The sequence below is a fragment of the Siniperca chuatsi genome, linkage group LG5 (genome assembly GCF_020085105.1).
Source record: "Siniperca chuatsi isolate FFG_IHB_CAS linkage group LG5, ASM2008510v1, whole genome shotgun sequence".
In the NCBI taxonomy this organism is placed as follows: Eukaryota; Metazoa; Chordata; class Actinopteri; order Centrarchiformes; family Sinipercidae; genus Siniperca; species Siniperca chuatsi.
This window is the reverse complement of record NC_058046.1, coordinates 19,589,632-19,613,136: the sequence shown is the minus strand read 5'-3', so window position 1 is coordinate 19,613,136 and position 23,505 is coordinate 19,589,632. Positions and strand designations below refer to the sequence as shown.

General features: G+C 39.4%; 1 protein-coding gene across 4 annotated transcripts in view; it reads right to left on the bottom strand.

Moving 5' to 3' along the window:
* pcsk5b (proprotein convertase subtilisin/kexin type 5b) overlaps positions 1 to 23,505 on the bottom strand; it is a 78,526-nt gene that overhangs the window by 19,086 nt on the left and 35,935 nt on the right. Inside the window, exons 12-21 of one of the 4 annotated variants that reach the window (XM_044197638.1) lie at positions 20,325 to 20,513; positions 19,685 to 19,821; positions 18,959 to 19,090; positions 18,567 to 18,669; positions 14,378 to 14,571; positions 12,175 to 12,259; positions 9,658 to 9,761; positions 9,326 to 9,464; positions 7,380 to 7,495; positions 3,516 to 5,825 (exon numbers count right to left, since the gene is read on the bottom strand). In XM_044197638.1, the coding sequence (XP_044053573.1) occupies positions 5,710 to 5,825; positions 7,380 to 7,495; positions 9,326 to 9,464; positions 9,658 to 9,761; positions 12,175 to 12,259; positions 14,378 to 14,571; positions 18,567 to 18,669; positions 18,959 to 19,090; positions 19,685 to 19,821; positions 20,325 to 20,513 (1,315 nt within the window). In that variant the 3' untranslated portion in view covers positions 3,516 to 5,709. Of the gene's footprint in view, positions 1 to 3,515; positions 5,826 to 7,379; positions 7,496 to 9,325; positions 9,465 to 9,657; positions 9,762 to 12,174; positions 12,260 to 13,862; positions 14,203 to 14,377; positions 14,572 to 18,566; positions 18,670 to 18,958; positions 19,091 to 19,684; positions 19,822 to 20,324; positions 20,514 to 23,505 lie in introns of those variants that run through there. The other 3 variants (XM_044197639.1, XM_044197637.1, XM_044197640.1) reach the window with 3 other exon arrangements.

The following is a 23,505-nucleotide window of genomic DNA, read 5'->3' as shown; positions in this document are numbered from 1 at the left end:
GCCATAGTGGACATCTACCTTTGGTCATAAATGGTCAGGAAAACCATCATGCAGAGCACTACAAATTATTGGCTGTAACAATCTCCTACAACAGTGTTGAAGAAAGCGAAGCAAACACTTTTCTTTTTAAGACAGCTAAAAAAGTTTTCAATATCACGGGAAGGTATGATGAAATTTTATCGTGCTGGGATCAAGAGCATCCTCACCTTTGGAATAACTGTGTGGTATGGAAACGCCTCAGCACAAGACAGGAAACGTCTGGACAAAGTGGTACGCACTGCATCAAAAATCATAGGCCAGGAGCTACCGTCCGAAATCAACACCATTAGACTACGGGAAAAGGGACAATATTCTTCACGACTCCTCTCACCCTGCTAACCATCTTTTTAACTTTCTTCCTTCTTTTAAAAGAATCCAAACTAGGACAGCCAGTTTCTGTAACAGCACCTACCCAGAGGCCGTTCATGCCCTTAACTCAAAAAATCATGTGCTACTATTATTCCTGTCTGTAAGACACTGTAAGGGTATATATAATTTGGTATACATCATAGCTGGTTGTGGTACTGATATTTGATGATTGTTTTAATTCTTTATTATTATTATATTACTTATTAATTTACTTTTATGTCCTAAGGTGGTCACTGTATGTGAGGTGGAGTTATTGCTGTTTTTGTTTTGCTTTGTGTGAGCTCATCAAACCAAATTCCAATCAACTATGTTGAAATGGCACTAAAGTATCGAAGCAACATTCTGTAATTATACTAACTCGTTCTATGCTTTTTTTTTACTTGAGAATAAAACGCCTTCCTACAGCCCCATGGCCACATCCTCCACTGTTGAAAATGCTGAAAATGTGCGTAGGTTTTGGGAGGTCGGAAAGTTTTTGTTGCAAAACGGAGTACAGGCTGGAAATTGAGTTTTGGGTGCCAGAAATCTCAACACCTGGCAAAGCAATTGTTGAGTCACTGACATTTATCAAAATCATTATCACACTCCAGGTAGATATATTATAGTCATTCTCATATGCAGCAGTAGAAATTGTACTTGTAACACCCGGGACACTCACATTTACTCAGGACATATATAATATACATAACATGTATATGAGCTATTGTGTCAAAAGTTTCTAAAGGATTGGGAAAGAAGTTCCAAAAAATCCATCAACCTTCAGCTTTGCACTTGGCAGCATTGAAAAAAAGCCATAACAATAGAGGCATAAACATTGTCTCCTATACCACCTTTGTATAAGACAAAGGTGACAGACACTGGCTCAGGCATAAGGATGGAGCTGTGTGTTTGTGTGTGTGTGTGTTAGAGCATCCTTCAAGGCAGCGGCGAGGTTGTCTGTGCTCTCTGGCTTTCTGTGAAAAGCTCAATTGTTCCTTTCAAAACAAAAGAGCTTCTTTGTGTACAAACACAACAGGCGGTGGCTTCCCATTCAGTAGAGCTCTGCTGAAACCATTCAAACAGCCCCCGAATAAACGCCATCACTCTCCCTCACACACACACACACACGCGCGCACACACACAAATTGTCTCCCTGTCTTTGTGTTTGTCTCCCCCTCACTCACACACACAAACAATCAGGGAGCCAAGTTCTCAAGGGACGGAAAGCCACACAACTCCACTCAGCAAAAGCAGACACTTTGGACTCCCACTGCCAGACGGGAGAAGAATGGAGCGGAGAAGAAAGAGAGGCTGTCACTCAAGGGAGGAAAACTTTTCCTCTGTTATGGACTCGGCTGACCTTGTGAGGACATTGACAGTCTACTCTGTCAGGAGAGAGAGCTCTGTTGGCAGATATCACACTGATATCCACCACACCTGGTCCTGAATCCCAATTCCCTTGCCCTTCCACCTCCTGATAGCTGCACATACTTGGTCCAAGAAAGTAGAAAAAAAAAAGATATATTCACTACACCTGGCAGGTGGTCAAGACAATATTTACCACATTGATTATCTAATATTGTGTATTTATTACCACAGGGGAGTGTTCCTTCTTCTTGACCTGAGTTAAGTAATACATTATTTATCCATGTAAGGAAATTTGTCCACAGTATTTCACCTATCCTAACTATTTCAAGGGCAATGTCAGGATTATTACCTAACATGCAAGCATCTTTTGGGGTGGGAAGCACCTAAAGACATAAAACACATACTGATAACCACTGGGCAACAGTGCTGCCCGCCCATGCGTTACAGCAAGATAAACTTAGATTTCACATGGCTTCCCACATGATTTTAACGCCAGTAGATGCCAAAAATTGGAGGGATAAGGTTAATTATGGCCAGAATCAGCACTGGAGAGAGCTCAAGCCATGACAAGAGGTGCACTTAACAGAAACAATATTTGTTTGGAGTTTGGTGAGGACTGACATCAGCATTTACGTGCAAGATGCTGACTTTTATTTTATTCTTAAATGAATGAGCCCATAATGACTGTAAAAAAACATGTATGATTGTGTTAGTCTTGTAGGAATCCCAGAAAATTGTGCTGAGTAAAAAAAAAAGGTCAGAATCATACTGTAGGATTGTTCTCACGCTTCAAGCTCTTGAAAAGAATGATTTTAGCAAAATCCACTAGTGTAAATTCCTGCTGTAACCCATTTACCAATGTTATACATAATATACCCATTCCACAACATGGATAAGAACAAAACAAAAGAAAATAGTTGTATAGGGGTGACAGGGAGTGTTGCTACAGTTACTTTAACAACACCTGCTTTATTGTATATAGGAGAAGAGTTACTTATATAATACCTGCTTTATTGTATTATGAAATATACAATATCTCCTATACACTGCAAGTGTATCAAGACTGACCACTAGCATTGAAATATTTCATGGAAGGTTGTTGGATGAATGTTCAATATTACTACTAATACTACTATTTTTACTTAGCAATAAATATCTTATGGGTTAAAATGCAACTACTCACAATCAGGAAATTTGTTATCTGTTCCCTCCTCAAACAGAACTGATTTTGGAGTAGCATATGTTGACATTACTCACCTTGGAGTTATTGATATCTTCTGCTACAATTTTAATTGCTGCTGTATGGCAACAAAAGAAAGCGGTGAAAAACCGAGTAGAGTAACTAGAAAATAAGTTCTACATTCAGGCTCATCTTATCCCTCTCATGAATGTAAAATAGTTTTGACTAAATCCACATAAGACAATGAAGTTTGCACCTATAATAAAGTATCAAAACCCTGCATTGCTGACCTGTTTTTAACTCCCACCTAATTGTCATTGAGTGCACATTTCTCCCTTTAAGTGCTCTGCCTGGGGCATGTGGAAGTTTCATTTAATCAATCTGATCGAGTGCTGAAAAACTAAAAGTTTCTGAAAGCAATGATCTGAATTTCAATGATGTTATTCCCTTTCATAATTTTGTAAAAAATAATTCAAAGTGAAAACACTAAACTGATTACCTAAAATGCTAATGGATGACATTAATCTGATTAATACACTGTCACCATAATTAATGGAACTTAAAAGAAAACAAAAACATGAACAGATTAAACATTTTAATAAGAACACTGAAGTAAAAAAAAGATTTTCAAAACTAGGACTTTGAGTAACATTAATAATGCATTGTCACAGATATGTCACAGGTACACATTAAAAACAGCTTTTATACGAGGGGTGTGTGTGTGTGTGTGTGTGTGTGTGTGTGTGCGCGCCTCTACTACCACACGATCTAAAGTCAATTCAAGTCATCTTAAACAATGACCAAGAATAAGTTTTTGTTAACCAAACAGGGGAGTCATCAATCTTTATTACAAATCATCAAGAACCATAACCAGTTGACAGTACAACAATTCATCTAATACTGTAAATGCTCAAGCTGCAGGTGTGAAAACCCACACAAATAGAATAAGAATCTTAAACATTATATTTGCTGTTCTTTATTAAAAACCAGCACCACCAGAATAACCTTTGAGTTTCATCAGGTAAGGTTCAGAGACAGACAGGAGGAGAAAACAAGACATCTGACGTCTGCCGGCCTTAACACAAGTGATTTAACATTTCTGCCGCATTCCTGGTTCTGCAGTGAAGCTGTCAGTTTACTTTCAGTTCCAACAATTATAATGTAAAAAAAAAAAAAAATTGATTGCCTCACTGTCTTTGTTTTCTGTTTTTCTTGGGTGGACTGAACACAAAGTTATACTGCCAAATGTGTTTCTATATCTAAATTTTGAACAAAATCCCTTTTCTGAAATAACTGAAAGCAAAGCCGTCGCAGCTCTGATTTGTCTGTCTGCCCGTCAGAGACCTTTACCTGCAGATGAAACATGATAACGACAGAATATTTTCTGTAGCGATCACTGACCTTTTGTGCTGAAAGTGTAGAGCAATACTTAAGTTGATATGCATTGCCATTATAATGGAATGACAAAGAGTAGAAACTTCTAAAACTCTATTTTATTTGAGAACAGTAACATGTTGGGATGCACCGATACAGATAAGATATACGTACTGGACAAAAGTCCCTTTATCACGGTTACATATGGCATGTGGAAAACCAAACCAAACACATTAAAGAAATGCAGTTCCCTGTAACAAAAAATGAGTTATATTTCAATTGTTTTATCCAGTGATAACAAAGTAATGGTGGAGCTTTAAATTGTTCTGTCACAGTAATGGATGGAATCAATACTCAGTTTTGGGCAAAAGTTTAGTATCCAGAATCTGCATCATGAGTGAAAAATGAACACCGGTGCATCCCTAGTACCACAAATTCATTATAACTCACTGCAGCGTTTCCTTCCCTGCAGAAAGCTCCAGAAGGAATGACTATTGACTCGTCTTGTAGTACCTCTGGAATGAATCAATGCTGTCTGGGCTTACATTAAGAATTAATGGCATTCTCCTACACACACACACCAATAAAGACAAACACACACACTATTCAGAGGGCAGGTTTATGTTTTTAAATAAATGAAATGAGGTGATACTGGTCAGTAACTTGCATCAGTCTTGGGATACAGGGACACTGTAGCAACGTGGTGGATGTGGCGGCTGATTTATGTGTCTGAGTTGATGTTTATAAGTGTATGTGTGTGGTACATATGTATCTTTGTCTGTGTGAGTGTGTGAATTTGTCTTCCCTCCCCTGAACAGCCAAAGTCAGCCCAGACAGACATTATTTTCACATTACTGAATGAGCTTCTTTTTTTTTCCCTTTGACGTATATTTACAGGCAGAAAACCAAGGCCTTTCCTACTGTATGTTCACTTTCCATCTGTTTATCGTTAACACTGGAAAGAGAGGAGGAAGAGGAGCCAAAATAAAAATGCACACAGACGTATTCAGAGATTCACAGGCTGAGTGGCTCCTGTTTTAAGCTATGCTTCCTACACTGGCAACAAAAAAGAAGGTTCAATTATTTTGGCATCGATGCTTTGGTCACAAAATACCGACACTTTTATTCTTTTGTTTCTTTTCACTTTTGTTTTCATTTGCACGTTTGTTCTTGAAATAAGTCCCAGTCATTTTACACCCTGACCACGTGTGTGTCCCAGTACAGAAAAAAGGTAGGTTTGTTGTAGTCCTGTCATCGCACCTCCGATGCAGTCCCTTTAAGAGGCACAGATTCTCTTATAAATTATGTGACTGTGAATGAGTGGGCAGGGGGGTTTGAGAAGGAGGGATGTGCCCCCACATCCCCCCCGCACTCCCTTTATGCCCAGTGAGTATGTCCCGTCACCCCTTTTGCGAGCACGTTCTGCAGCACAGTTGCTGCAGCACTTTCCTCTGGCAAAGATTGTTCTTTTTAACGAGCACGCAGAAACTGCCTTCCGCCCAAGATTCTTCATTTGCTTTCCACAGACCAGGAAGAAGAGAAACAGGGGGAGTTTGGAAGGAGGGGAGGGAAAAAAATGCACACACACACACATAAAAATACATGTGGAAACACACACAGGGCAGAACCATTAGAAATGGTTGAATGGCAGGCAGAGCCGTGTGATTGGTCAGAAGAGGGTTCAGGTGACAGGAAGAGTTTTTTGATCCAATCACAGGTGATGTTCATCGAGGTGGAAAATGATTGTAGTCCAGTGGATTGATTGGATCCATGTCAGGAGAGGGAAAACAGATTCAGGCGAAAAAACAGAGAGAGAGAGAGAGAGAGAGAAAAAACAAATGTCACACAATTAGCAAATTGACGATTTTCACAGCTTGGTGTCATTTTGCATCACAGAAAACTCAAAGTGGACCACCAGTCTATAGAAACTAAGCCAATTCTTTCATTTACCAACAGCAATTAAATGCACTGGTCACTTTTGAGCTGCCAATCAAAGTTTCACCAATATGAAACCAGTTTGGTTTAGGAAGGTTGGAAACAGACCGAGTGTGCACTTTAAGCAAAGTACTCATCATCAACAGAAAGGTCATACAGTAAAGACATTTTTCTCCTCAGAGCTTTTAACTAAAAGGTCATGGCTAGAGCAGCAAATCGCAGGCTGCAGTCGAAGCCTCATAATCACACCACCACCTCAGCCAATTAGTGAGAAACAGGAATATTTACACTAAAAGATCCATAAGCCAAACATGCACACTTCTGAAAAGACTAGACTATGAAGCACAGCAACAGAAAATCGAGAGTGAAGTAAAGACACAAGAGAAATCAGGAAATTATTGTAGAGGAGCAGGTTGTATGAAACGCTTGAAAAATAAGAAAAGGGATAAAGAGTAATTGGATGTGTCAAGAACCTTTCAGCCTATGCAGTGTGACAAAGACAGTAAAAACAACCAGGAAAAGAGTTTGTTAAAATAAAACGACAAGAATGTGTGAGTGTGTAATCCAAGAAGGATTTTGTATTAATATGCAGAACATGAGTTAGACTTTTAGATAAAGAGCACAAAAGGCAAAAGCAAGGACAGACCGCCCTCCTGCTTTGAAGCTACAACCTGAGCAGTTTGATTCAAGAAGTTAGTACAAAGCTCAAAAATAAAAAAGAAGGCCACAGGTGAATCCTTAGCTTTTACTTAATTTGCATTAATGTTTATACCCCATGGGATATAATACAATTTAATTCATCTGGAGATACAAAACAGTTTCAGAGAGAGTTGAGATGTAAATTTGCATCTCTGAGGCCTTTGGCTCTTTGATTAGCTGGGATTGTTTAGACCACAATTTGTATACTTTTGTATTTGCCATTTTGCAAAAATACTGTTACATTATAAAGCATGTTTTTTTTCCTGCTGTGACTCTGTCCAATTCAATGCTCTAGCTAGTCTGAGTCTTTTCAGAAATTTCACTGCAGACCATACTAGTATGCATTACACCTTTAAATTGCCTGTGAGAGGCAATGCAACAAATATAAAATAAACACACTGAGGCCATCTTGTAGATAAGAAAGCTGACAACTCACCATCTCTGCAGATGGTGCTGACCACACAGGCTCCTGCCTCCAGATTGTAACCACTGGCACAGCTGCTGCAGTTTCTTTCACCAGGCCCCAAGCACTCGTAGCAGCTATGGTCACACCTGTCGATGGTTGTATGAAGAATTAGATACTAGGCTATGCAGCACTATACTGTGTTCACATATACTCTTGTAAGTTGGGATAGTTCTTTAAGGATATTTCAGCTATATTTCACTGGTTGAGCTTAATTTTTCTAGTTTTTGCCTTTATAGTGATTGAGTTTGTTCAAAACTTTGAGTATATATTGGAGAGCAGCAAATTGGAAATTCAAAAATGAAACCTCTACAGTGACAAACCACTGAACTATAAGGAAACTGAACAAAGCAGTCTCCAATAATGAAGCCTCAAAAACAAATTAAAACCTTTCAATACAGTAGCACAAACCTATATGAGACTTTCAACTATACTTCATTCATTTTTTGCTGCAGTATTTGATGAGTTATTTCAAGTGTGAGCTAGCTGGTGTTTACACTGTAGTTCATTGCTTTGGCCCTTTCAGTGTGTGTTGGTGAACAACATTTGCAAAAAACTGGAAGCTTTAAAGTGATGTAAGAGATGAAATTTTGAACACAGTCATTATCACAACAAAAACTGGATAAGAAAATATCTGAAATAATTCTTTAGGAGGAAATTAGGCAACAAGAAAACACAGTTATCACATTTACCATATTGCTATTTTGAAAGTGGGGCAAAACTTTATTGGAAATGATCTAACCAGGAAGGAGCTGACAGAGAATTATGAAATCAAGTAAGGTAAAGGGTCAAGTAAGCAATACATAATTCAAGGTGGGAGAGAAAAACCGCAGGGAGGCAAGTCCACCTCAAGGTACGATAAGAAAAGCAGACAAGATGTCTGACTCTGTGGAGGAGTTCGACTGTGGGTGTGATAGGAGGCAAAGTAGTCATCAAACTGTCATCAAACAAAGGAATATGAGTATGTTTACATGTTCTTTCCCTCCTTTTTCTTCTCATCCAGGTTAACATTAGTGAAGAGTAAGGCCACAGAACGGTTTGTGGGAAAACTGCACGCTGCTTTAAGATAGAAACAATGACCGCACCAAATGGCAGTTCTGAAAGGATTATTAAATCAAATTATATAAGTTGAAACAGTGAGGAGTACCAGTCTCATGCTTTTACAGTAAACCCTAAATGACAGCAAAGTCCTCTATTGTAGGCTTTCTGCTTACATTTCCCCTTATTGTTACAGTGACTGATTGTAATTTTGTAAAGCAAAATTACATCATTCATGTTTGAGTTCCAGTTTTAAATACGGGTATAGTGCAACAAAATTGCATTTACTAGGACATGTCGGTGTCTGAATCATCTGCTGGCCACTTTCTCAGAATGTTAAATGAGAAACCGGACAACTGGGAAATGCCAAGATTGTGCACTGCACATTTACACTGGAAAGGGGGTGCTGTGGCGGCTGGAGTGAAACACAGACGAAATATCATTTTACTTTTTTAAATAATCTCTGATAAAAAATATTTTAACAGTTGCTGTTCAAGCGCTTGTGGATTCATTCTGTTGTGGTTCAAGTATGAAAAATATGTTAAATTTGGAGGATAAACATACATAATGTAATGTATACTGTAATATTATTTACATCCAAGTTTCGGAATTAACTTTTTAAAATGCATTACATATGTCAGTTGGTCTATTGGTCAGTTGGTCTAAACATGAATATGTGTGTATCCATGGCAGCCAAACCCTACTGAAAAAACATTCCTGCATTCATGGCACTGCAGAGAGAACAAGTAGTACTAGGAAAGGCCAAACTGGGGTTAAAGTTAGAAAGCTAGATTTCCTTGTTTATCTCTGTAGACTGGAGATCTTAAAGTTTTTCACTTTTTCACTGTGGTGTAGACGTGCTGGCAGGTGTGCTGACTCACTTCTTACAGGACCTTTGCACCTGCCCGATGTCTGAGGTCTGCTCTGACAGGTAGTAGCCAGTGCTGCATGTTGCCACACACCGCCAGTCCTCAAGTAAATAGCCGTCTGCACACTTAGTGCATGCCTCTATACCTGTGCCTGAAAAACACACAGATACACACTTCAGGGATGTTGTTAGGGCATTACAAAATCAGATGATAAACCAAAAATGTTCGTTTGAGTATTCATCATGTCTGCTAAACAAGACACTGACCTATATAATAAATGTAATTCTAAGTGATACATTAAGTGTTCACACTAGTTCGTTGTTAAAAATCATATGACTTCCTACCTGCGCAGGTGGCACAGGCCCGATGACAGGGCTCACAAGTCCTTTTGTGGCCATTGTAATAAGTCCCTGGGTCACAGGTCATCTGACACTTGTTTGCTTGAAGACTAGAAGGAGAAATAGAAAATGACACACATTCATACCTTCATAGTAAATACTGGGGGGAGTAAGTTTAAAAAAAATATATATATATATAGTTTCCTTTAATCAGCAACATAAAGTTCATACTGGCAGCAGCACAGGGGAGTTTAAGAAAAGAAAAATGTTTGAAATCACTCATGTTTCCAAACAGTTTGCTGCAAATCAGTGAAAGTTTGCCTGTTAAAAGCCAGCTGCTACTGAGCAATTTTCTTCAGAAAATTCTTTCTGGGCAAATATTTAGGAAGAAAAAGGAAAAAATCAACTGCAGCAACAGCGATATCATGTCTGTACACACATTAGCGGCTGGCCTTTAGTTCACTTTTTCACTGATATACAGGAATGTGACGTCTTCTTGACTCAAGTGTAGTCAAATGGAACTTGTTGTTTTGACCAATATATACAAGAGAAGTGCCAGATGTAGGGGTAGAGGTCACTAGAAAGTAGGTTTGGAGGTTATAAAGTCAGTTCAGTGAAGTCACAGTGAGGATAGGTTGGTGAGCTTGCTGCGCTAAGCTGAAAAACAGCTGGTCTGTGTTAGCTAACGTTTCCCAGAAGCAATCTCGTCTGGTCCTCTCTTCCTCCTCGGCTCCTAACCGACCATGGATGGTGAACAGAATGGGAGAGGGAAGACTGTGTCTGTGTGTGTGCCTGTGAACGTGTGTGTGAGCATGTGTCTTACTGTGGTCTTGCTGGAGTTCAGAGAAAATTATGGCTTACAAGTGTCCCCACCTCCACCTCTGACTACACTGAACACTTAAAGCCGGGTTCAAGACCGCAATATGTTTTAAACGCTTCACAAGTGTTTCCTTCATGACCTATCAGGAATTTCAGCACTTTGAAACGCCCTATCCTCTGTCAGGTCAAGTGTAGTTGTGGCGGTTTGAAGAGGCTGCTGTGGAAATGGCCAGAAAATGAACTGGAACATGTCTACATGGATAACTAAATGGTTTAGATCAGAGGTTCTTCAAAGTAAGGATTACAACCCAAAATGGGAAACAGCTCCACTTCTTGTGGGTCTCCGCATGACAAGAGTATATGTGGGCTTTATTAAGCCTGGGTCACAGGGTGAAACTCTGTTTACTTAATTTGGGTCCCAAGTGGAACCCAAACCACAGTGTAAAACAATGTGCTGGTCTAAATTAGCAACACTGTCTTTCTGCAGCGTTAGAGTGAGTAAACACAAAGGGTTTTTATCCCGAAACCACAATGCTGACATTCAAGCCAAATTGATACAAAAAGACAAAACCTGAGCCATTTCTACTAGCATAACAGAGGACTGACTGTAATGGTAGACCTACATAATAACAAGCTGTGATTAATACCAGCAGGTCTGGTAGCAGCAGGCTCACAATTATATTAAATGTTAAAGGCTTTTCCAAGCACAAAGCCCCACAGTCACATGGACACCATGTTGCTAATATTTTTCTAAGATGATTAATCAATGGCAAATTAAAGCATATATTTAGCTGAAATGTATATGAACCAAACTGTTCATACACATGGGGAACACAACCCCAAGTTGCTCCCGATTGTTAGGCCAGCACCTTGCATAGTAGCTCGCTGCCATCAGTGTGTGTGTGTGTGTGTGTGTGTGTGTGTGTGTGTGTGTGTGTGTGTGTGTGTGTGTGTGAGTGAGAGAGAGAGAGAATGGGTGAATAGGTGAATGAGAGGCACTTGTAGGGCGCTTTGGATAAAAGCATATTTACCATTAAGGTGGGGGTATGCTCCAAACAAACTAGTGCGTACGAGTTGTCGTGTGACCACATTTAAAGACAATCGTGTTTCCACCTTCAAGCCACACTTGAAGGTGGAGGGAAAAGCCTGCCGTCATAGAGAGGGGCGAAATGCAGACACTTATTGACAATCTTTCCTTTAAGTGCTGCATTTGTTTGTACATACAAAAAGTGACAACTAGTTGTGGGAAGAATAAATAGAGCTTGAGAGAGAAGTTCAAACCCTGCTTACTTTCTCACCTTCACACAGCTGGCCAATCGCTGCATGAATGACAGATTGTCGGTTTCGGAGTTACACGTTGTCGGGCGCAGACCATTGACGCCTTTAGAGTTACAGTGGTTAAGTTGTTGAAAAGGAGCAACACAAAATAGTGTTCAGACAAATCCTTCAAACTTTTTCTGCAGCAGTTAAGAGGAAATTAAGATTTGAATGTGTTTGCAGCAATTCTAACTATACCATTACTATAGTAAAACATTTTATTTATTTTATTTTAGATTGCAAGTTATAAGGTGTGTAATCACAAGTTATGTAGCAACAGACACAGCCAGACAAGATCACTTGCTGTCAAGACACTAAAATTCTCAATGCTTGAAACTCCAATCAGTGTATCTGGTTAGGCACTGATCAGCATGGCTCCCAGCTTACCTCGTCCCAGGTTTACATTCTGTGCAGATATTGGAGGTGGTGCACTTCTTACAGTTCTCTGGACATCTCCTGCAAATGTTGGAATCTGAAAGACACAGGGTGAGCCAATCATACGCAGGGGCTAATAGGAACCAGAAGTCTGGTTGCATTTGAAATGAAGAAAGGGAGCAGAGGAGGAAGACAATGATGAAGAGGAAGGGAAGGGGTAAAGTGAGTGAGGAAGACCAGTAAGAAAAGTGGGGGAGGAAAGGAGAGAGAATAAGTAGAAGAAGGCACAGATGAACAAAACAGGAGGACAAAGGGCAGGGGGAAGAGATGGCAAGAGAGGAGGGGGAAGAACTGAAAAGGCTAAAGCTGCAGGGATGAAAAAGAAGATTGTACTGTTTGGTGAGGGAGGATAGGAATGTAGATGAATATTTCAAAAGGCAGACTAAAGGCAATGACACGCTTTGAGACAATGCACACGGACACTTCTGCCTTCAGCAGCGATGAGGATTGCCAAAAAGATACGTGAATAGCATGTTTTGTTTTTTCTGGGAAACCATAGAGTAGACTATGACTATTAATCAGAACTGTTTTTTCTACATTTCTGAAAAACGTTGCTTATGTATGACACAACCATATGGTTTTCTTGGGAAAGTCATATGGTCAGAACTAAGAGGAGGAGACTGAGAGTAAGTGAGGATTGTTGGTTAGACACTCAGGAATCTGTAAGTCATTAAAGGTTGGATGCAGGATATGGACAGGTCACGGACAGATTTACATGAAAAGAAAATACACTTTTACATTGCCTCTTGGGTGTTACTTTCCCATTTTAGTTGAGAACCGGAGATCAAAATAACTGCTGAAATGATTAGCAGAAGAAATTTTAAGATTAATAAATAAGGGAAATGTCCATTACTTGCAGTCCTGGTTGAAATGTCTTTTATGGGTCCGTGAGATTGTCACTGTCGACACCCTGTGCTTACATGGATTTAAACTTTTTGACACAATAGTCAATTATCACACTTGATTCAGTTGATACCACACATAACATACATCCCGTATCTTACATTACTTTGTCCATAATTAGGTTGGCATCTCTAAAAACAAAAGTTATCTTAATCAGTAATGAAATCATTACATGAACGTGTCCACATGTTGATAAAGGCAGGAATTCACCTCGGCTTGCTGTCAGACTGACAAAGACAAAATAAACTCTAGACAGCTCATTTAACACAACACAATACAGGGCAGTGCCAACATTTCAAAAGAATACAGTATCCACTACATCTTGGCCTGCTGAAATGTTATGATTGAACTTGGATTGGATCACATCAGATCTGCTGCCAGAGACTCTCAGAGCTGCCAGGACTTACACTGTCGAGGCTGCAAACCAATATATAGACATAATTATAAGATATACATAGTTGCATTCTCTCATTCCTGCTTTAATTTCATCCTGGCTGGCATACATCTTGAACATAAGACAAACCAGTAAGTATATACGTAAGTACATACTGTATGTTAACTCTCCTGCACTACTTTGTTTATTATAAACCAGTGATCAACACAGAGAAAACAAGCTGACTTCTCGTAAATGTAATCCATAGATCATCCTTCTGCAGATCTGTTTTATTTCAGAATATATTCCACTTTAAACTGGTGAAGACATCTGCTTACTAGCACAAACTTTTCAGTCCTGTTCGGTTCAGTAAGTGCATAAAAATAAACAGCTGGCTAGACGTTACATCAAGGATACAATGGCATCATTCTGAGGTTGTGAACGAAACAGATGTTTCTGGAAGTCCTGTTTGTTTCCAGCATCGATGGTGGTATTTGTGGATTACCTACCCACTGAGAGCAATAAATTTAGCTATTCTTTAATCTTAGGAACTTCACACTTTGAGAATGGGGAGCAAAGTGACAATGGACTTAGAAAGACAAATCATTGACCCTGGGTGGGCATGTAGCAATCACTGCTGAGCCTGGTTTTGTGTAGTTGAAGGCATTTTGCTCCCAAGAACTGTTTAAATGTCGTTTGCTGAACTACAAGAAAACAGATGCAAAGGAGAAAACACTATTGAAGTCAGAAGAAGCTTATAAAAACCCCAATCTGGGACCAAGGAATGATGAAAGAAAACCTGACTGCATGGTGTGCTATCATGTGTGTACACATTAGTTTGTAGATTGCAGAGCCAGTTTGGCCAGCAGTGGAACGTACCATGGTCAAGGTAGAAGCCGTCGCCACAGTTGGCGCCACACGTGTTGGAGCCCTCGTTGAGGTGGAAACCAGTCCTGCATGTGGTGCACTGGTCGCTACGGCTACCAACGCAGGTCTCACACAACGAGGAGCACTTCTTGCAACGCTTCCTATCGTCACGGAAAAAGCCACTGGGGCACTCCGACACACACATCCTGGAGGGAGAGGTGGTTGAAGGGGGAGGGAAAAAAGGGGGAACACGGGGTAAAAGAGAGCGTCACAAAAGGCAAAAGTGGAACACAAAGAAGGGACAATTAGTATTTCTTACAGACTTATTGGTTGTAGTAGAACCTCATTGTTCCACGATTAACAACCTCTATCACACAGCTCAGTATAATGGCTCAAAATGTAAAACATATGTCTGACAACAAACATATGCCTCTTGTGTAAGAGTATTATTGTCATAACATATTGTGTGCAATAATAAATATAAGTTCAAGTAAAATACAGTTTTATATGACTAAATGAGAAATAGGGTTAGCCATTGTAAATATAAATTTATTTTTCATGTATCAATAGCACATAATGAGTTGGGACCAACAGAAGTAGAGGGACCGAGTGTGTGTGTGTGTGTGGGTGCTATATGGTGAACAGGTGCAACATCTGTTGGATAACTTAACAGCCCTCCGTCACCCCCTCATTTCACCCTGAGGCTCCCTTCCTAAGGTGAGAAAGATCTCCGAAATCCTCAAGAGCACAAAATACACACACACACACACACACACACACACACACACACACACACACGTACACACTCCTTAAGCCTTATTCACACACAACTGAGTTTTTTGCCAGGAAACACACATTGCACATGTGAAACACATAATCCACGTGTGCACATACACACTGCCATGCGTTTGTCCTCCAACTTCAATACCATTTCACTGCTACGCTGAAATGATTATTTAACCAATAAAGATTATAAAAACACTATAATGTAACCCCAAGGACACCACTGAATGTGAGAAAAACTTTAAACAGCTATACAGCATTAGCATTACCACACTGTCAGTGCAAGCTGATGTTGGTGATTGAAATCATATAGACGTGAAATTGAGGTAAATTTCAAGGGTTTCTTTTTTCAACTTGATGCTTATTTTTGGCCATCATTCCTATTAGTTATGATTATGTTTTAGACATACTGATGTATATTAAAATTTTCCTACTTTACAAATGCATGAAACAATTACTGTGCTTTTGAGAATTCTCATCTTTCTTGTTCAGGGCTGTTGCTACCATTGAGGACAAAGAGGGTCATGTCCTCAGTATGTTTTTCTGGGAACATGAGGTGCAGTTTACATTTTAGACTTTAAAGTTACACATAGTTGGTTTTTGAAGGTAGATACCATAGACTATATATAAAGATGCATCTCCACTTCCTACCACTGTACAAAAATGAAGCCAAAATATCCCGGATACGGGAGCTGCCATCTTGCGTTGGTGACGTCATTTGGCCTCAGCTGTCAATCATGACGTGAAACCTCTGTTATATAGCATCAAATAACTAATTAGAACCAAACTTATCAGAAAAATGAACACTTGAACACCCATCAGTGTGATGAGAACTACCTAAAATGACAGAAACCATCTTTGGGAAAAATGTCCAATCCGCTAAGATGGAGGGGGAGGGGTTTATGACCTATACTGCAGCCAGCCTCCAGCGGGTGTATCGAGATGTTTTGGCTTCACTTTTGGGGAGCTGACATGTCGTCCATCTTTATATACAGTCTATGGTTGATACTAAAAATTTTACAGGGTGTTAACTTTGACAATTTTTAGGCAAAGAAAAATTGCATAAGATAATGAAGATACAAAATTGCATAAATACAACAATAAAATATTTTTTCCAACTAGATTTATTCCAGGTGATGTAGAAAACACTCTTATAAAACAGCGTTTAGATGATCACGTAGAAGAACTCTGGGACAGACCATTTTTAAAAAAAATAAATAAATGACTAATGAAACATAGAAAATTGTCGAAATTAATAGAACATTTTAAATGTTTAAAGTTCCTTCAAAGTTATCTGGTAACTTATTGGACTTGAGTATTTCTAGAATTCTGGCTACAGCTGTGCATACAATGCATACACATACACAAAGAAGTGAAAAAAAACACTACAAAGTTCCAAAGACCCGCACATACCTTTTGGTGAGTCTAGACCATCAAACACATATGTAGGGATGTAATTATCTAAACATTAAACACCACCGCCACCCCTCCTCCTTCCCCATCTTCATTCATCAATTGCTCCCTGTGGTGGCAGAAAAGGGCGGTTCACCTCTAAAGTGGGCTAATGATAAGGCAGCGCCTAAGCTTGCACATTCTCATGCACCTGCATCAGTTTGCCTTTTATTAGTGCAGAGACCCGCCGACACAAAGGCAATTACAACAGACTTTGATCCTAATGGGATCCTAAGGGCACACACAAATGTGCACACACTCACAGAAATTCACAGTCACACACACACAGACAGACGTACACACACTTTAAACAGGGGGAGGGGAGAGACTGAATACGATATGACCGACAGGAAACAGCATCTATGTTATCAGACTGACAAGGTGTGATTAATCAGGACACCACCTGCACGGTTTCTTAACCTTATTCACATTCAGCTCACAAAATAACAGGGGCAAGCACTGAACTGTGACCTTAAATGGTGGCAAAAGGGAAATGCATAATACATCAAAGTGGTTGACTTTCTGAAATTCAAAACAAAAATCACAACTAAGACATGACTCAGGGTCAGAAAATTACAACAAGCTAGAGATTATGTCATGTAGTCATGGCACTGAAAAGACTGATGATCTAGAAAGGTGCTACAGTATATACTGTAAATAAATTTGAGCCTTTGTTACCTTCATATAAGAAACATACTGTACCTACATCACAGCACACCTAGCTTTCTTTAACCATAGTTAGCCAGTTATGTGAATCTTAATGTTCGTGAATACTTCTTAAAAACAACTAAATATGAGAAAGAGTAAGAAAATTGTTAAATAGCCTCCGAAAAGATTATTGCTTGTTCCCTCTCTACACCCTGGACTGTGTTTCCTACTCTTCAAAGATCCATCTACTGTATAACCAAATTCTGACCCAGTTCAAGACCCAGTTTTACAAGACTTTGTTTAAAATAAAAGTTTACTGAGTTGATCCTAATAAATACATTAGTCAGATTTCTTCCTCTTCAAATTCACGTCAAAAAAGTCACCAGATGTAATAATTTGGTTGTTGCTTTTACATAGCAAAATATATGGGCAGTGCATTTCTGCCAGAATGCTGATTATAAATTATAAATTCATTCATGCAAACTAGGCTGTTACACAAACGTTTCTCTGAAGCCTGTGAACACAATCGAAATATTGCCTTGAGCTGATTAAATCCAGTTATCGTGGATTGGTATGCACCAACATTCACTTTACCTGGTAAAACTTTCTGATTGAGACCCCCTCATATTGATCCCTCTCTTTATTTGGCTCTCTGGACTCCCAGAGGACTTCACACTCTTTAACACAATCAGATGTTGTTGAAATCACATACGAGCAAGACGTATCTTCTATCTTTAGCTTTGTCGCTCAGATGCACTTTTTAAATTAAGAAAAAAAAAAAAAAACTAATTGACTCAGTTGCCTTGGTGGAGTCCACAGAGCAATTACTTTTATATCTTCATGTATACTTTGAGAATCTATAAACTGTCTATAAAAGTGAGAAAAGTTAGACTTGAACGTGTAATTAATAACAAATAGGTGCAATAGGTGCTAAATAAAACTGTATTCATTCACTCACTTTACATGAGTCATCTTTGTATTTCCTTATTCACCTGTTGATTTCATGTATGACTAAGTTGTTTGACTCTGAATGTTTTTTTAAATAATTCCAAGGATAAAATGAGTCTGTAAATGAAGATAGATATGGAGTAGTTCAAGCAGTTTAGGTTAGCGGGCTGATATATGTTCTATCAAAATGTACTCTATAAAAGAGAGACACAACTTTTGCCTTTTTGAACTATGTAAAAAAGTATTTGGAAAACAAAAGCCTTTCCCACCACACAAGACACTTTAAAATGTGGATTAAGCAGCAATTATTTGATGTTCTCCAACACAAGAACAATATTCTACTTAATACTGATTTCTTAGGCAGTCTGACCTGGTGTTGTTCTTGAACTTGAGGAAGTAGTGGAGGCAGTTGATGCAGTGATGGGGTCCAGGACCTTCACAGCCATTCTCATTGCATTCAGAGTCACAGGGGCCTGGAGACACACAAAAATTAACAGCGCAAGGCAGTGATAACCATAGCAGTGATAACCATAGCAATAGGTTTTATAGTTTAATAACCTTGTCAATATTAACTGAATTTAGGGAATTATTAATTTTACTTTATTGCACCCTTTAATATTCTCCTTATACCTAATGTGGCAGCACAACTTACTGTCATTGTGAGAGGACAGTAAAAATAGCAGCTGCCAAAGAATTATGTTACTTTGCAATGCTGCTACTGTGGCTAACCTGTCTGTGTACGGCTCTGGATTTATCACTTACCGTTGTACTCCTCTGTGAACTCCTCATCGGTGGGCGTCAGCATGTCTGTGGAGCGGGGCTTATCGCTGCGCAGAGACGAATACGGGTGCACAGAGGTGCCATACAGCACCAGTGACCACTCCTTCAGCTTGCCTGAGGAATGAGAAGCATTGTAAAAGTCATAGACACAGATCCACTTTGAGCAGCTGAATATCCTTTGATATTTATTTAATTTGTATATTTGATACATAGAATTGACATTATGGTCCAACAAAAAGGCAGGTTATCTTCTTTTTTCTGCTCTGCTGTAACAGGTTAAGTGGGAGAGCAGTTCAACCAACTTTCACCAATAGAATGCAGAGAGAGCAAGGACTTCATAATCTAAATTATTCCATATTTTCAGGGTATTTTCAGCTACCATAAGTAGATTATATTACATTAAACTTAAATGATACACATGAGAAAACTAGGCACAAGTTACATGGAATTATAGTGATCGACATAACAGCTTTTTAGAAACTGCTATTCTCCATTTAAGACTTTATTATGTTGTTAAATTAGTGGGTCATTTAAGCAGTTAAGTTCACTGCCTCCAGAGCAACATGTGTGCTCCTGCTGGTCCTACACTCAATCCAGACAAAAATGTCTCCTATTTCTACTGACTCTGTAAATTAAAGCAAATAAAGAAAAAATACCAAATGGGTATGTAGACTGATGATTCTTTTTTAATTAGTAACACTGTCATACCGGGTACTTTCTGGCTGCGGAGTTGAGAAGGTGAATCATAGATCTCTAGGACCCAATCGCCTGCTGCCTTCTCTCCCCAGCAGTGGGTGGTCATAAACTCCCAGTTCTTAAAACCCTCCATAGAGTGATCAAACAACCTGCTCATCAAGAATACATGCACGTACACAAAGACACACACCCATAAAAACATACACACACACAAACACACACAAAAAAACAATCACACAAAGATATCAGATGAGGAAACAACTCAAGTATTGCAAATACCAGTACAGACAATCGCAACCACTCAACCAAGTACAATCACAGTCTCTAATGAACTGTGGACAAACGTTGTACAGGACTGTGGTTTACTTGAGGTGAATGTAGACGAGGTACACACAGCGCTTACACTACATTCAGTATCCAATCCCCTGGAGGTTGCCACATTTTATGATGTTTTAGCCCAAATTAAAAATTATTGTTGTTAACAAAGCAAGCAAACAAAGCAAACCCTATGAGTCACAACACTTCTAATTTAGAATTACCTTGCCTTATTTGAAGTCACAGCAAAAAAGCTGAATTTTTAGTCAGACCTTACAGATTTTTTTTCTAGCTTTTGCTTTGAAATTAATTTAACATCTCACAACTTGTTCTTTACCTGTTGGCAAGCAGCTGAGACTTGGTCCCTGAGGGTGAAGTCAGGTTGATTGACAGGTCCCCACGGCGAGGATGTGTGATTGTGATACGTACGACCACATGCTCCAGGTAGATCACATGATGGTTGGGGTTGTCAGTGCATCCTGTCGCCTTGTACACCGACCGAACCACATGCTCTGGACGGATAGTTCTGGAGGACAGGATGGGAACCAATTAAAAAGATAGAGATGAGGAAAAAATACACACTAAGAAATAATCCAAGTTTGTTATTTCTGGGAGCACTGATAACTTGACTGGATTAAAGACAATATTAATCACATTTTTAAAAGTCAAAGCTTCACGGAGGGAAAAACTGCATTCACTGCCCAAGGTTTCCTTTCCAGACACACTAATCCCTTTAAAAGGTGGGGTATGCGATTCTAATCCAATACACGTCTTTTTCAAATTCTCCTCACGGTCTGCTAGCTGTCCATTCTGTGAGTGAGCGGGGGAAAAAAAACATCCAGTGTTTGTACACAGCCCTGGCTCTGTAAATGCTAAACTAACAAAGTGGCTCGGACCGAGCCACACAACACTATTCCAGCCATGATTTGTATGTCAGGCAACGTTAAATGACTTGCCTACGGACATTCAGCTTACTAGTTTGCCAAGATATGCTGTTGGTGTGACGTTAGCTACAGTAGCAGGAGAGTTGTGAGTATCGCTGTCTGGAGCTGGTGTGCTGGCTCTGGGAAACGTCTCGTCCTCTCTGGCTGTTAGCTTCGCAGCAGCAACTGTAGGGACAGTTTGCTAACCCACAACCTAGCTAACGTTAGTTATATTACTTGCTGTGTCACTGTTAGCTCTATATCATGGTATTTGTCATGGTATTGGATTTCTCCAGAATCGCTTAACCCACTTTTAAGACCTCCTGTCCACTGACGGAAACAAGAAATCCACTCACGACCAGCTCCACTGACAAAAAGTGGGAAAACCAAATTTATGGACATTGTGGCATTACCCAAGGAGATTTGCTGGGTGTACCAGTACATTTCCTTGCAGGTATAACAATGAAAAACACAACAACAGAAAAGCAAACAAAAATAGGATATAGGATATTAGAGCAGAGCAGATGCCCAATTAGGTTAAAACCATGTTACACAGATAAGTTACATATCACTCCAGATACAACGTGGCTTCTGATTAGCTTCAGGAAATATACAAGTCCTTCAAATTGAGATATATTTCCTCTTTTCAAAGCTGTAGTACAAATTTTAAAAGTGAACTTGTTTGTCATTTAAAGATACTAATCTTTCCATTTCAAGGTTTCATTTACAGATTGGAACCAGACAGCTGGTTTAAGTTAAGTTAAACTGGACATCAGCTTCAAAACACTGAATGTCCTCGGCCATAATGTACCTGTAGTCTGTTTGCTCTTTCGGGGAGTAAGGTTGGGGACTCTGTACACTGAGACATTCTGCTCAGTCAACTCTCGCCAAAAATTGTGTTAGTGACTGACTTAACACATCATGTTTCAATACCCTGAGGCTCCCCTAAAAGCAATCACATGTACTTCTTTTGATTCAATCTCTTCCAAAAACAAAAGAGCATGCACAAAAGTCCATATTAAGGGTTTCCATTTCTTAAACGTCAACCAGCCAAAGAAACCAAGAACCATGAGCATGATAAGAAAGACAAAGAACATTATTTGTTCTGTCTGCTGTGCGCAGCTCAGCAGCAGAAAGATCACCAAACAGCCAACGCAAACATCTAATGACCCCTTGAATAACATCTGTGGCATGATCTACAATACAATAGCGATACAATAACAAAAACAGTAAAAACATGGACAGGTCCAGTACAGGGGACAATGAATACCATCTTGCCAGAGCAAGGCTTTGGAGAAAGTCATTTGTTGCTGCTGCACAACAGTTTCACATGGAGCAGCTGAGCCAACTTGACACATTAACTCACTGCAGTACTGGATTACATGCAGGGCTTATTCACTGGAAACTAAAACAGAGCTGGTGAATTACACTTGCTGGCAAAATAACATATAAAAGGATTACTATAATTATTTTTTACAGGGTGGAGGGTTGAAAGACAATTATTGCCAGTGACTTGTGCTGTTTCATCCTGTATTGGAAACCGTTTTATTAGATTCCCTGTTGTCAGGGTTACAAACACGGCGATGACATTTTGAGGGCCTAAGCAATACAGCACAGATGTTTATCATTAAGAAGAAAATTACCCCAAGGCAATTAAAGATTGTCTTTAGCTGCACAACGAAAATGAAGCCTTTTTCTTGGAGCTGGTATTCCTCAAACTTCTCAGTCCACTGATTTCTAATTACTGCTAAAAACTACCAATTTGTTTGTGAAAGGCCAAAACGGGTGATCAAGAATAATTTAATGATTTCCATTGAAAATGTATTTTAAACTAGTAAAATTGGTGAGACAAATTCACCTGTTTCATATCAATTAGATCAACGAATTAGTATGAAAAGAGTGAAAGTGGTTTATTATTATTTAAAGCAGCGCATTATGAATGGTTTTTCCAGAATAACGACAGGTAAACAATCCATAACAATTTCTCCACTTGTCCTTTGACTCACATAATTCTTGAGGGACTAATAGTCAATATAAACAAGTTACAATAAACCACTGAAAACAGAGAAACACACAAGAAAATTGTGTGAGCTCAAGCAGACATGATGGAATGAATAACAGAGAAAACCTGACTGTTTGTAAAGCGGACTGCAGTAATGGCTGGAGAGTCTAGGGCTGATATCACAGCTCTGGCTTCTCTATGACACAACACAGATAACTGAACCGTATGCATGGGGCCGAGCAGAGCAGATGCACAGCTGATTACCACCAGCCTGATTGCACACAGATCAGGCAGTTTTCCTGGTGCGTGCTCCAAGTGGAGTGAGGCGAGCGATAGCAGACAGACATTACCAAACGCAGTCAGAGGGGCCAGCCAGAGGGTGTGTGGGAACACAGCAGTGAGGTGACTGCTGCACTCATGTAGCAAGTTAGAAGCACAGAACAACACACACATCTGTAGATGTACCAACGAAGGAAGAGACACATATTGACCTGCTTCCAAAACACATCAACCCAATCTATGAAAAAACATAGGCAAATGAGCACAGAGACATTTATACATGAATTTATACTTAACAAAGTGGTTCATTAAGG